Source organism: Callorhinus ursinus, unplaced genomic scaffold (assembly GCF_003265705.2).
Source record: "Callorhinus ursinus isolate GAN/ISIS: 27379988/994484 unplaced genomic scaffold, GSC_fseal_2.0 scaffold1, whole genome shotgun sequence".
Lineage (NCBI taxonomy): Eukaryota > Metazoa > Chordata > Mammalia > Carnivora > Otariidae > Callorhinus > Callorhinus ursinus.
The window spans coordinates 60,717,707-60,731,793 of NW_027397063.1; the positions used below are offsets into that span (position 1 = coordinate 60,717,707).

The window sequence follows — 14,087 nt, forward strand, 5'->3', positions numbered from 1 at the left end:
AAAGCAATAATCACTTCTGGGTCCTCATCTTCCTTGACCTAAGAACTACATTAGCCCCAGCTGATCACTCCTTGGTCTTTGAAAGACTTTCTTTGCCTTGCTTCTCCTGATTTGCCACCCTCCTCGTTAGTTTCCAGGACTGGCTTCTCCACATCTCTGAAATCTACATTTAAAGTAGCCCAGGGCAGGAGGGTAGGGGGATGGGGTCACAGGGTGATGGGCATTAAGGAGGGCTCCTGATGTAATGAGCACAGGGTGTTACATGCAACTGACGAATCACTGAACTCTACCTCTACATTATATTTTACACTAGTCACTATATGTTAACTAATTGAATTTAAAAATAAATAAATAAATAAAGTAGCCCAGGGCAGGGCACCTGGATGGCTCAAGTTTGTTAAGCATCTGACTCTTGATTTTAGCTCAGGTCATGATCTCAGCGGCTCAGCTCACGGAGCCTGGTTGGGATTCTCTCTCTCCCTCTCCCTCCATCTAAAAAAAAAAAAGTAGCCCAGGGCTCCATCTTCAGGCCCTTTCTATTCTCTATCTATATTCCCTTCCTAGGTGATGTCAACTAGGCTCCTGACTTTAAATACCAGTGTTATGCTCTTAACTCCCACATCTGAATCTCCAGCCTGAAATGTTCTCCTGAAATCTAGACTTTAATATTCAACTGTCTACTCAACATTTCCAGTTGATGTCTAATAGGATCTCAAATGATCCAAACCAAACTGCTCACCCCCCAATCTCCCACCCATCAAATCTACTTCTTCTATAGGCTCTGTCTCAGAAAATAGCAATTCCATCCTTCCGGCTGCTCAGTCACGCAAAATTCTTGATGCCTTTTCTCATCCTCTCAATCTCCATCAGCAAATGCTGTCAGCTTTACCCTTAGATATACACGGGATCTCACCACTGCTTCCCCCTCCTCTACAGCCAACAGTCTGCAAGGGGAGGGGCAGACCTGGAAGCCACTTCCAGATCAGACCTGTAAACCCGCCACATGTGTTCCTCCAGGTGCATTCCCCCTTCCTGACGGTCAGAAGAGAGAGCAACCTTCGAAATCACAGGATGAAGGCAAAGTCATCAGCCTGAGTCTCCGAGGGTCAGAGCCCCTGTTGACCCAAAACACCTGCCCAAGAGCTTCAGAGTAAAATTCTGGGAGGAAAAAATAAGAAGTAAAAATACACTTTTACTGACTTTGAGGATTACATTTTTGGGTAGATTTGCTACAGCTGTTTAACATACTCTAACAATAAAACTATTAAGAATAAAGTAAATCCTTAGAAACTGCAGAGAACTTAAAAGAAGGGTGTTAGGTAAGCTGAAGGAAATGCTAATGATCCAGGCCAAGACGTTGATAAGGGCAGCTTGTGAAGTGTTAATAACAGTCAAACACGAACTTCTGTGACCAAAAGACATCATCAAGGATGAAAAAACAAGCCACAGAATGGGAAAAGATATTTGCAACACATACAGCTGACAGAGGGTAACCCAGAATATCAAAGAATCCTTATAAAATAATTAGAAGACAGACAATCCAATAAAAAAAAAAAAAAAAAAACAACACAAAAAATGAGCAAAAGAATGTCTATTAAACATATGAAAGTTACCCAACCTCACTAAGTAATCAAGGAAATGCAAATTAAAACCCCAGGGAGATTCCATTAAACCCCACCAGATTGGCAAGAATTAAGAAGTATGATAATATCAAGCACTGGAACAAACACAGAGGGATAGGAACGCTCATCCACTGCTGATAGGCGTGTGAATTAGTACAAGTACTTTGGAAAAAGAGTTTGGTATTATCTAGTAAGTGGAAGTATACATACCTTATAGCTTACCAAATGGGTGTATAGTCCGGAAGACCTCTACATGTGAACCGGTCTACTAGTATAAGAATGTTCATTGTACTGTCTGTAGCAGTCCCAAATCGGAAACAACCCAAGTGTCCATCAGAAGCAGAATGGAAAAATAAATTCTAGCAAATGAGGAAATGCTAGATAGGGATGATAATAAACAAGTTGCTGCTACAAGCAAAAATGTGGATGGATCTCATAATGTTGAGTGAAAGAGGCATGCCACATTTATATAAAGTTTAAAAACAGGCAAAATCAAACAATTCTGTTTAGAGATGCATATGTAGCAAGCAAACCAGGGGTCAGCAAACTATGGCTCCCGGGCCATCTGGCCACCATCTGTTTATGCATGCCCACGAGCTAAGAAAGGTTTTACATTCTTAAACAGTTGGGGGAAAATAATCAAAGGAAGAGGAATATTTTAAGACACACGAAAATCCCATGAAATTCAAATTTCAGTGTCCATAAAAAAGTTTGATTGGAACACAACCACACCTACCCCAGTAGGTGTGTCTGTCTGTGGCTGCTTCTGAGGTACAACTGCAGAGTTGAATCGTTGTGACACAGACCATAGGGCCTGTGGAGTCTAAAGTACTATTTGGCCCTTTTCAGAAAAATTTGGCCTACTCCTGGGTAAAGCCATAAAAAAAGCAAGGAAATTTTGATCACAGAAGTCAGGGCAGGAGTTATAGCTACCATGGGGAGAGGGACGGGGCTCGGAGTAGAGAGGGTACGTGGCGGGTGGCATGCAGGGGCTGGGGGTTTCACTGCAGTTATTCTTTAAACTGTTCATATTGGTTCTATGCTCTTTTCTGTATGCTGAATATCTCTCAAAAAAAAAAAATTGGGGGGGGAAACGCCTGGGTGGCTCAGTTGGTTAAGCGTCTGCCTTCAGCTCAGGTCATGATGCCAGCGTCCTGGGATCAAGCTCCGCTTCGGGCTCCCTGCTCAGTGGGGAGCCTGCTTCTCCCTCTCCCACTCCCCCTGCTTGTGTTCCCTCTCTTGCTGTCTCTCTCTGTCAAATAAATAAATAAATAAATAAAATATTTTTTAAAAAATTGTTTTTTAAGTAGTTTCCATGCCCAGTGTGGAGCCTAATGTGGGGTTTGAAGTCATGACCCTGAGATCAAGACCTGAGCTGAGATCAAGAGTTGGATGCTTACCTGACTGAGCCACCCAGGCGCCCCTCTCTCAAAAAAAAATTTTTTTTAAGATTTTATTTATTTATTTGACAGAGAGACAGAGCGAGAGAGGGAACACAAGCAGGGGGAGTGGGAGAGGGGGGTGTGGGAGAGGGAGAAGCCAGCTTTCCACGGAGCAGGGAGCCCGATGCAGGGCTCGATCCCAGGTCCCTGGGATCACGACCTGAGCCAAAGGCAGACGCTTAACGACTAAGCCACCCAGATGCCCCTCAAAATTTTTTTATGTTTTAAAATTAAAAAAAAAAATTATACCACACACTTCTATTTATTTATTTTTAAAGATTTTATTTATTTATTTATTTATTTATTTATCTGTCAGAGAGAGAGAGAACAAGCAAGGGAAGCTGCAGGCAGAGAGAGAAACAGGCTCCCCACTGAGCAGGGAGCCCAATGCGGGACTCGATCTCAGGACCCTAGGATCATGACCTGAGCTGAAGGCAGGCGCTTAACTGAATGAGCCCCCAGGTATCCCTCAAAACATTTTTTAAAGTTTATTCTCTCTCCCATTAAAAAAGAAAATGTGCTAATAAAATCAAATCATATGTAAAGAAGCTTTGGGGAGAAAAAAATTTCAAAGTTAAAGGGCAAGTTGACAAACTAGAGAAAACATTTCTAATACATATCACAGTTACCCTCCCTAACAAAAGAAGAGCTTCTAGCAATTGAGAAGGAAAAGACTAACAATCCCAGAAAAAAAAAATTTTTAATTAAAAACTTATAAAACATACAAATATAAATGACTCTAAGAGGAAATGATGTCCAACCTTGTTCATATAAGAGTAATGCAAACCACAAGCATCCCGAGATGCCATTTCTCACTACACAACTGGCAAAAATTCACATCTGACAATGAACCATGATTGCTAATAATGTGGTACACAGGGCAAACAGCGGTCTACACACCCTATGTCTAAATATTCACAATTGCAAACCAAGCTAACAGACTGTTAAAGCAAACATGTTCTATCCTCCTTACTTTGCAAACACAGCTTCAGCACAACGGGGAAGGCCAGGTTCAAGTTTAGAATCCTTGCGCTCCTCAGAGTTCCCCAGTGGAGGGTGGCTACCCGCAGATCTCCCCCCTTCCCTTCCCAGACCATACCATGGGGGCCTCACACCTACATGTGGACTGTGACCCATTCCCTGGTCCCAGAAAGGACAGGCCCAGAGAAGTGGCCCTTGCAGACCCTGGATGTGGGTTGTAGAACATCTGGGCAGAGAATTCCAGGCAAGAGTGCAAAATGATCCAGTGCAGCACACCTAGACCATCCAGAAGTGGGGCATGGGATCCAGGTGGGCATGTCCCCTTGTTCTCATGAACTTCTTATCCCAACGACCAGAACAGAGTCCTAGAAAGCAGGGTGTTTGTCCTGTGTCTAAGAGTGATGCTGGCTGTCAGGACACACCTGTTATACATTACTGGTAGAAGCACAAAATGATACAAATCCTATGAAAGTAGTTTTGGCAATATCTATTAAAATTAAAAATGCAGGGCGCCTGGGTGGCTCAGTTGATTAAGCGACTGCCTTTGGCTCAGGTCATGATCCTGGAGTCCCGGGATCGGGTCCCGCATCGGGCTCCCTGCTCAGCAGGGAGTCTGCTTCTCCCTCTGACCCTCTTCTGTCTCGTGCTCTCTATCTCTCATTCTCTCTCTCTCAAATAAATAAATAAAATCTTTAAATAAATTAAATTAAATTAAAAATGTATTTACCCTTTGCCACAGCACATCCACTTATGAAACTTTATCCTACAAGATATATCTGCACGTAAAATAATTACACATGCACACATACAAAATTATTCCTTGTAATACTGTTTACTGGAAGCCACACAGGGTTGATCTCTAGGAACAGGTTAAATAAGCTATGGTAACTCCACAAGATGAAAAAAGAATGAAAAAGTGCTCTCAACATCCATATGAAAAGATGATTTCCAAGCTATATTAAATGAAAAAAAGCAAGGTATAGGACAATGTATTAGAATACTATCTTTGTGTAAAAAATAGAAGGATTCATAAAAAACTAATAAAAACAGCTACTGATAGGGTAAGGGTGCGGGTGAAGAAAGAGATAATAAAAGAGTCATGATAGGAGCAAAAGTTCTCAATGTATGTATACCTTTTATATCATTCTTGGTTTGGAGCCCTGTGTATATAGTACCTAATAAAAATACATGAAATTACAGAGAAGCCTTATACGACAAAGAAGACACAGACAGGACGGTCGGAGCCCCCGGCCGGCCCATGCCGACCGACGGTAAGAAGAGCAGGATGGTAAGGGAGGACTGGTGGCCCTAACGGCGAGGGGTCTGGGGTGGAAAGGGGGTGGGGAGGGCCTCTGTGGTGCTTGATCTCATAAAAACCACATTATTGGGAGGTGGGGTTCTCTCTCTATTTCGCTTTTGTCATCCTTTAGGTTTTAGGAATGTCTCATTCAATCATTCCATGACTCAATCAAGCTACACTGTATCAGTGAGAGTTCAGGTAATGAGGACCGACAGGGGCCCAGAGGCCCAAAGTGTGGGAAATTGGCGTAGAGCATCCCCAAAGGGAAGGCGAATCTCAAGGGCAGAGTTAGAACTGCAAGGTCCAACGCCCCTCCTCCTCAGGAGATTTTTTTTTCCTTCTATCTTGAACTTAAAGGGTCCTGAATTTGTTTTTATTAAAGGATGTGATACTCCCTTTCCCTGCTGCTCAGGGTCCCAGATGTCACGATGACAGTTAGCCCACCCAGGGCTAAGGGGTCCTGGTGGCTGTGACACTGACAGATGCTTTGTCCAACTGGCCCCGACCTCAGGCGGCCAGAGGACAGGGGTGAGAGAATGACCTTTGCGTTCATTGTCATTTCTCCCACTCTGAAGAACTTGACTACTGGCTCTAATCAGAGAGACTTAAGCAATTTATTGGCTGATAATCAGGTTCACAGCAAAAGGTCCCTTTCTCAAAAAAAAAAAAAAAAAAAGTCGCTTACCCCTTGCCCCAAACAGGCCAGCGCAGGAATGACTTTCTCCTGGGCAATGCACTGCAGGATCCGGGGAGCTCCGTAGAGTCCTCCCATACAGGAGGCCAGGGATGAAATGTATAAGCCCAAAAGGAACAGGAAGCCTACCAGGGACACCTGTATGAGGAAGCAGTTTCATTACCCAATGCCAGAATCCACTTGTCCCCTTCCGCTCCCCTAGTACCCACCCATCTGCACCCCATCGATCATTAGTCCTCTAGATTCAACCTCTTGGATAGGTTTCCAACATTCCCAGACCCACCCCACTTCATTCATACCATGACTTTTCAGTTTGGCCCACGATCACCTCTTGTGTGGATGACACAGGGTCTCAAATTGAGCATGCACCAGACTCATCTAGAGGGCTTGTTGCCCTCCAACAGACAAATGGATAAAGAAGATGTGGTCCATGTATACAATGGAATATGACTCAGCCATCGGAAAGGATGAATACCTTTTACATCAACATGGATGGGACTGGAGGAAATGATGCTAAAAATAAGTCAAGCGGAGAAAGTCACCTATCCTATGGTTTCACTTATTTGTGGAACATAAGGAACAGCATGGAGCACATTAGGAGAAGGAAGGGAAAAATGAAGCGGGGGGAACCGGAGGGGGAGACGAACCTGAGAGACTGTGGACTCTGAGAAACAAACTGAGGGTTCTAGAGGGGAGGGGGGCGGGGGATGGGTTAGCCTGGTGATGGGTATTAAAGAGGGCACATGCTGCGTGGAGCACTGGGTGTTATACGCAAACAGTGAATCGTGGAACACTACATCAAAAACTAATGATGTAATGTATGGTGATTAACATAACATGATAAAATAAAATTAAAAAAAAATACAGATTCCTGGTCCCCACCCCAGGGTTTCTGATTAAGTAGGTCTAGGAAAGGGCCCAAGAATTTGGATTTCCAACAAGCTCCCAGTTGATGCTGATGCGGAGGGTCTGGGGAGCACACTTTGAGGACCACTAGCTAACTGCAATGCGAATTGGCCTCCCGCCTCTAAGCTCCGCCCACTCTGAATTGTCCCCAAGCCTCTGCCAGAGTGACCTCTCTAAATTCAAACCTGATCAGAATGCCACTGCCACAGAAATATCAATGGCTTCCCACCGCCTTGGCATCCTCAGCCCTTCCTGGTCTGTGACCTTTGTAGCCCCACGTGCCACACACTCAGACTTTTTGTCAGCACACTTCCCTGCCTGCTGCCACCCTTTGTCCATGCCTATTGCACACAGGTGTGCTTTAAGACTCAGCCCAACCCTCTCCTCCCCCATGAGACCTTCCCCCAGCCCCTCACAGCAGTGGCTGCTCCTTAGGGCCCCGCAGCACCTCAGCCTGAGCTTGGGGAGCACCTAGCACGCTGTGTCCCCTAGTAGCCCCAGAGGCCTCATTTCTTCAGGGCTCCTGTCTTGCTCATCCTAGTATCCTTGGTGCCAACACAGAGCTACAAATGCCGAATGGATGAGTGAATGAGCTCCGTGACCCACGTGGCCCACAGGTCACTAACAGAGTCAGAGAGGGCACAGTTGTTCTGCTTGGTGTCGACTTGCAAAGATCAGCGCTGCTGGCCATGCAGCTGGGCCACAGGCTGTGGGTCAGGAACCCGCCCCACCTTCCTGAGCCGGCCCTCCTCTGGACCCACCGGGAAGTGGCCCTGCTTTCTGATTATTTGAGGTACCCTTCTCCATTCTACTTTACTACAGGCACGGCGGCCAGAACTGTGTGTTCCAAGTGCTCATTTGTCCAGCTATCACAGATGGGTTAGCTCTAATTTGCATGGTCTTGTCACATCCTTCATGATGATGCTTCTTCACCTCACTTTTTATGTCCCTGCTTTAGCAGTCACTGGGTCAGTGGCATCGAGCTACATGGGATACCAGCTTCTGGCTAGACCTCTTTCCTGGCTCATAAATTACGGAAAACCTGCACCAGCCAGGATTCCTGATCAGAAACAATATATTTTTAAAAGAACATATTTGTAGGACACTAGAGGTTCACATCACGTGGCTGAAAGATCAGGTGTGGAAAAGAACAAGACCCAAGCCTAGAGGTGCAACTGGTACTCTGGAAGAGGAAGGGTCTGGCCAGGAAGCTACCAGCACCCTGCTGCCCTGTGGATAAATTCCCATCATCCCTTCTTCGTTGCCTCATTCATGATACTTGGAGCATCTGATGGGTCTAACCTAGATCACATGCCCTAACAGGGCCACAAAGGGACGGGCAAGAGAGGGGCTTCTGTAATATTAAATGAGGCTCACTCCCTCCAAGATCATATATAGGTGGAATGACCCCCAAACGGTCAGGGATGCTAGGGGCCTGATGGACATGACTCAGGTCCACTACAGAGCCTAACTTGTCCCTCATTTCAATGTGGATTACTTTTCCCTAAACGCATGACCTCATCTCATCCCCAGTGAATGTCCCCTGTATATTTTCTTCATTGTCACCAGCGTAACCCCCACCTGTGTTGTAGTCCGTGACACGAGGGGGCTCTCCTGCAGTAGAGCATAGGCTCCTGCTGCTTGTGCGTCCCGCCCTTGCCCCACCACACCACAGGCTCCACCGTGCCCGCGAAATTCGTGAGGCTTCGCGACTCATGCCCTGGATGCCTCACAAAATCGTTAGATAAACTGCTTCCATTATCAACCCCTGATCCATTCTGGGATGCAGTCCTTCACCTCAAACGTTTGTTTCTGTTTTCGTGACCAAACACATCCTGTATTCATTAGTTTTAAAAATACCTAGACTTGGGGTGCCTGGCTGGCTCAGTGGGTGGAATATCCGACTCCTGATCTCGGGGTCATGAGTTTGAGCCCCACATTGTGGGTAGAGATTACATTGAAAAAAAAATACATAGGTTCTGTGATAAAATTTTATCAAAAGCTTTTAGAAAATGCAACTAGGAGTTCTCCACTCCAGCTATACCAAAGAATCAATCAGTCCAAGAGGTTTGGCTTTATCAGTGGTTGGGTGGCGCACAGAAGTCGTTGATTTTTCAAAAACCCTCCAGGCAATTCTAATGTGCATCCAGGGTAGAGAACCGCTGGGCAAGGTGCATTGGAACCACTGCACTGTCCCTTCAGAGACTTCTCCAGGAGACATGGTATCTCCTTGCAGAAATTTTATTGCTTCTTATCCAAAAATTTATATATATTTGTGTTAAAAAAATTTTGTTTTCGGGCGCCTGGGTGGCTCCGATGGTTAAGCGTCTGCCTTTGGCTCAGGTCATGATCCCAGGGTCCTGGGATCGAGTCCCGCATCAGGCTCCCTGCTCCTTGGGAGCCTGCGTCTCCCTCTGCCTCTCTCTCTCTCTCTCTGTCTCTCATGAATAAATAAATAAAAATTTTTTTTAAAAAAAATTTGTTTTCATTGAAAGCCTGTCCATTACTCAGGTTGGAAGTGAGACTGCCCAGTCTGGCTTCCTCCTCGTGTGGGGCTGACCCAGGAAACTGGAGTCTCTAGTACCAGGTGCTACAGAGATGCCCATGGTTGCCTTCCCACAGACACTCCCTGGGACTCCTGCAGAACCTCTGGGCTGGGGATCAGAGAGGGGACTGTCCAGGCACAGTGACTTGTTGATGTCCAGTGTGGCAACTGTGTTTACAATGATCTGTTCACTCGACAATCTTTTATATAAAACGGTTATTCTGTCAGTTTTCTGAAAAATAAATGAGATGTTGGTTGTCGTGTGCGGATCAATTATAAAAACTCCATTCTCTCTCTCTCCCACGTGTATCCTGTCTCTTCCTTCCCGTCATCCATCCACGGGAGCATTCCCTGAGGACAGGTGACAGACCTGGCCCCCTCTAGGCACAGGGTAAGACATTATAGGTTCAACAGTGAACTACACAGCTTTGCTTCCAGCCCTCGTAGAATTTAATCACTTTCTCTCTTCATATGGAACTGTGAGCTTGCGAACTATGCCCGTGGAGACGAAGTGAGCATTTACTTGAGCAGATGTGTGTCAACAGTTTTTAGGGGGAAAAAAAAGTACACCTCTGTCATACAGCTGTTTGAGCAAAAAAGCTCTCTATCTTTCCAAAATTATCTGAGGTATGAACTACCCTAACTTCTTCCTTCAGTAACTCCTGATGAAAATTATAACTCCATCTCCTTGCTTTTTGTATTTTATGCTGGCTACCATCAGAGCTTCAGTCCTGGAGAAATCCCACCTGTCCACCGGCCGTTCCCTTCTCTTGAAGGATCGCATTCAAAGTCATTTGCAAGGTGCTCATCCTGCCTCATCCAATTCCTACGGCCCCTTGATATTAGTGAGGAGTACATCCTGAAACTCTTACAATCCCAAATTGTCTCATGGTCCCCTAGTTTTCTCCTGCATCAGATTTCCACAGACAAGAGTTTCCTCATACTGTCCCAACTTCACAAAAGGACCGATATCTCAACTTTCAGGCAAGTTTTCTCTCACTTGATAGCCATTTTCCAGAAGGGAATAAAGTTGGCTTCACCTCCTGAGAGACAGCTCTGTGTCCATGAGGCAGAGCAGAGGACAGCCCAGCTGGGCTGGATGGGCAAGGCTGAGCAGCTTCCTCCTTCACCAGCTGCCAACCCTGCCGCCCCCCCCGCCCCCCGCCGCCGTGGGCGCTCCAGGTCCCTCCTGAACACCTGAAACCATGACTGTCAAATCTAAGAATGATTAGAGTTTACTTGGTGGGATACCTCCTTTTTAACAAAGATGCTTTGGGGGTACTTTTCCTACTCAGTTTGTTCTTATTTTGCTGGTTGGCAAGCTCCACGCTTCCTAAAGTACTTGGTCTTTTTGATGTTTAATAAACTTTTTTTTCCTGGACTGTATACAAGTTTGCTCCAAAACAGTTATTTAATCTATTTAGTTTTACCTCTGCTAACACCTGTTCTTCATACAATTCCTCTTTCTATAACTGGATAATATTGGGATTGACTCTTTTTTTTTCCTATCCAGTTAAATACGGTGGATTTGTAGGAAAAAAATATGTTCTACCTATAAGGTTATCCCCATTAAGGAGTGTTCAGAGGAGTCAATATTTAATAAGTACCTACTGTGTACCAAGTATTGTGCTTTACACAGATTACCTCAGAGCCACCGCAACGTACTAAAGACTTTTGAAAAAGCGTAACACTATAGAGCAGCTTGTTGGCTCTGTCGGTAGAGCAGGCAACCCTTGATCAGGAGGGTTGTGAGTTCAAGCCCTTTGCTGGGTGTGGAGCCTACTTAAAAAAAAAATAAACGTATAACGCTATGGAGACTGACACCCAAGAACCAGGCTAAAGTTTTTGTGGGGTAGGAATATAAAGCAAAAAAGAAACTTCTTAGAGAAACCGTAGGCTAGGAAGACAAATAATTAGAAATAGATCTGAGAAGCTGCAGGAAACCAAAAAAGAAACAGATGAACTGACCAGCTGCAGGTCAGTGGAAAGGAATTCAGGGCAGCCAGCAGCCACTGAAGATAAGCGTTCTGGCAGAAAGCACCGTGGAGCTTCCTGAGAGCCAGCACCAAGGGGAGCGTCCTGGAGGCCTGCCTGGTCTCTGCCCCAGGGTGAGACCCTCAGGACACACAGACCAGACTGAGGAGGCCTCGCTTCCTCAGGGCCCAGGACAGCTCTGAACCCAGGCCCCAACTAAGATGTGCAGCTGAGATGAACAATGACCCCGAGGGTGGGAAGCCGTGTCGACGGACCACGGAGGAGACTGCGCACTCACACCTCTGACCTGTGCGGGTAGCACCACCCCCCTTCTCCAGGCGCTGCTAGTAAAACCTTCTGTGGCCCAGCTCACTGCTGAGTACAGACCTGCTACTGCAGCCGAGTCAGTCCCAAGGAGGGACGTCAGAGAGCAAAAAAGGAGGAAAGCCAAGGTTGGAGGCTTCGGTGGGGTGGCAGGGGGTAAATCCTGTGCAGTCGCCTTTGCAGGGGGGAGTCTGGGGGGGCAGCAGCACAGCACAGTGCCCCTTTCTGGAGTTGCCTTGCTGGGTTCTGTCACTGTACACTTACTTGCTGTACCAGCCCCTGTTTGCTACTGAGAACCAAGAGCAGTATCTTTCCTGACTTTACAGGCTTTACAACTGCCTCTAAGAAACGGACTATTCCCCTCCAAAACCCGAACCCTCCACCTCTCCCCCTGGTGTGCACACAATGGCACTCCCACATATTAGTGCCCAGCGTGGTTTAGCAAGTGCCCCCACCAGCTAAATGTTCGCCCACCTGTTTCAACGCCTAGGACAGGTGGCAGTCCAAACAAGCTTCCACCAGCTCAGGTGGCTATTATTAGTGGTGGAATTTCCACCCGCAAAGGCTTTCCGGAGCTGTCCATGGAGATGTTTTTACTCTCCTGTGGTGGCCTTCCTTGGATACAGGCTGCCTACCCTCCCGTATACCTGTTCTTAGTTCTCTCTGCAAAGGAGGGGAAGGAGGGGAAGAGAGGAGCCCCAGACCAAGGCATAATTTGCCTTGTTCCATCCAGATCAGAACCTCAAATGGTTAAAAGGACCTCTGTGAGGGAATCTACTATAAAGGAACCCGCTTTAGAGGCAGGCTGAGCTAGCTAGCCACTGGCAAGTTGCAGACCACAGCAGGCAGACCTCCTGGTCAAAGCGTCAGCTGTTCCCTGAGGTCTTTAATTCCTCTGACACAGCCAAGCTTTTCATTCCACGATTAGAGAAAAGACCCGTGGGAGATGAAACTCGAGACGGAAGCTCGCATGTAGGTATAAATAAGGGCCGCAGATTCCTTCCCTGAGAGGAGGCATCTCCCTGGGGGTCTAAGACCTTGCTCCCGGGAAGGGGGTGGAGAGAGTGTCCTCACCACCTGAGCTGCTCCACCTTTCGAAACCTGCTTTCAGAGTCAAGACCCCTGAAAACATAGATCATCTTTACATTGTCACCTACGTATCTTAAAAAGAAACCTGTGCTAATGTGGAAACCAAGCCCAAATGTAGCTCTAAAAAGAGAGTTCAGAGTTTCCTGCCCCAGGCTGCCCCAGTCAGTGGTCCTCGGTGAAGATCAGCAAGGTGGCTTTGCAAAGCCTCACACCAACAGAAAGTGCTACTTTCTCCCAAAATCTGAGCAGAAACACTCGGGAGTTAACTACGAAAACTTGCCTACCCTTCTACATTTCTCTGATAAATGACAGGAATCTCAGGGTCCCCTTTTCCTCCAAGAACTTAAGGGAATGTAGGAGTTTTTGGGGATTTCCAGAAAAGCATCTGGGAATCTTATTCTCCTAGGTTCTAGAGATGCCAAACGAGTGTCCTTGACTGTCACCTGACCTCCAGCCTGTTAAGGGGCAGCTGTGGAATGTGAGGAATTTGCTAATCCGCTTCTGGCAGGGTCTACTGCTCTAGAAACAAAGGTGTTACAGCCAGATCAACCCCACCCCACTCCCAGGGAGGGCCCATCGAGTCAAGGTCTGCAGAGGGCAGAGTGGGCTTCCCCCTGTCACTGGGCCTCCTCCAACGCCCTCCAGCCCTCCACTTTGCCGCCTCCTTCCCACTCCTCGGCCTCCTCCTTTACTTGCTTCCAGTGAGCAGCCCTTTCTGCTTATGGTGGAAGGCGAGGCTAGTGGCAAAAATGAAGGGCTAGTTGACCTAGGGGTTTGCGCTGAGGGCATTCTTTGTTTCTGTCCTGATTTTTGACATGAAGAGATACTTTTGTTCCTCTTATTTAGTCCCCCAACCCATAAGAAAAACCTGTACCCAGGGCGCCTGGGTGGCTCAGTTGGTTAAGAAAAACCTGTACCTCTTCCATATTTTTACCACCCCCCCCCCAGCCCCCACTTATGGCCCAAGCCTCTCTGGATTCCCAGGCAGGACTGCAGCGGGGGAGGTAGCTACCAGTAGAGGGGAGCGAATGAAAGACCCAGCAGACTGAGCTGGTCGGCAGAGTAGGACTCACCCACCTTTTCTGCTATCAGGAAGTCATAGCGAAGGGCCTCTCGGGTGCAGGCAGCGCCCAGCAGGAAGACGAATACGAGGTACAGAAACCACCTGCAAAAACCCCAAGAGTGGAGCAGAGCTTACACCCCCCCACTT

At 46.8% G+C, this 14,087-nt stretch overlaps 1 protein-coding gene across 1 annotated transcript in view; it reads right to left on the bottom strand.

Moving 5' to 3' along the window:
- Positions 1–14,087, bottom strand: part of SLC12A8 (solute carrier family 12 member 8) — a 151,507-nt gene that overhangs the window by 31,327 nt on the left and 106,093 nt on the right. The window contains exons 8-9 of the mRNA XM_073903188.1: positions 13,955–14,042; positions 6,031–6,177 (exon numbers count right to left, since the gene is read on the bottom strand). Of these exons, the coding sequence (XP_073759289.1) occupies positions 6,031–6,177; positions 13,955–14,042 (235 nt within the window). The remainder of the gene's footprint in view (positions 1–6,030; positions 6,178–13,954; positions 14,043–14,087) is intronic.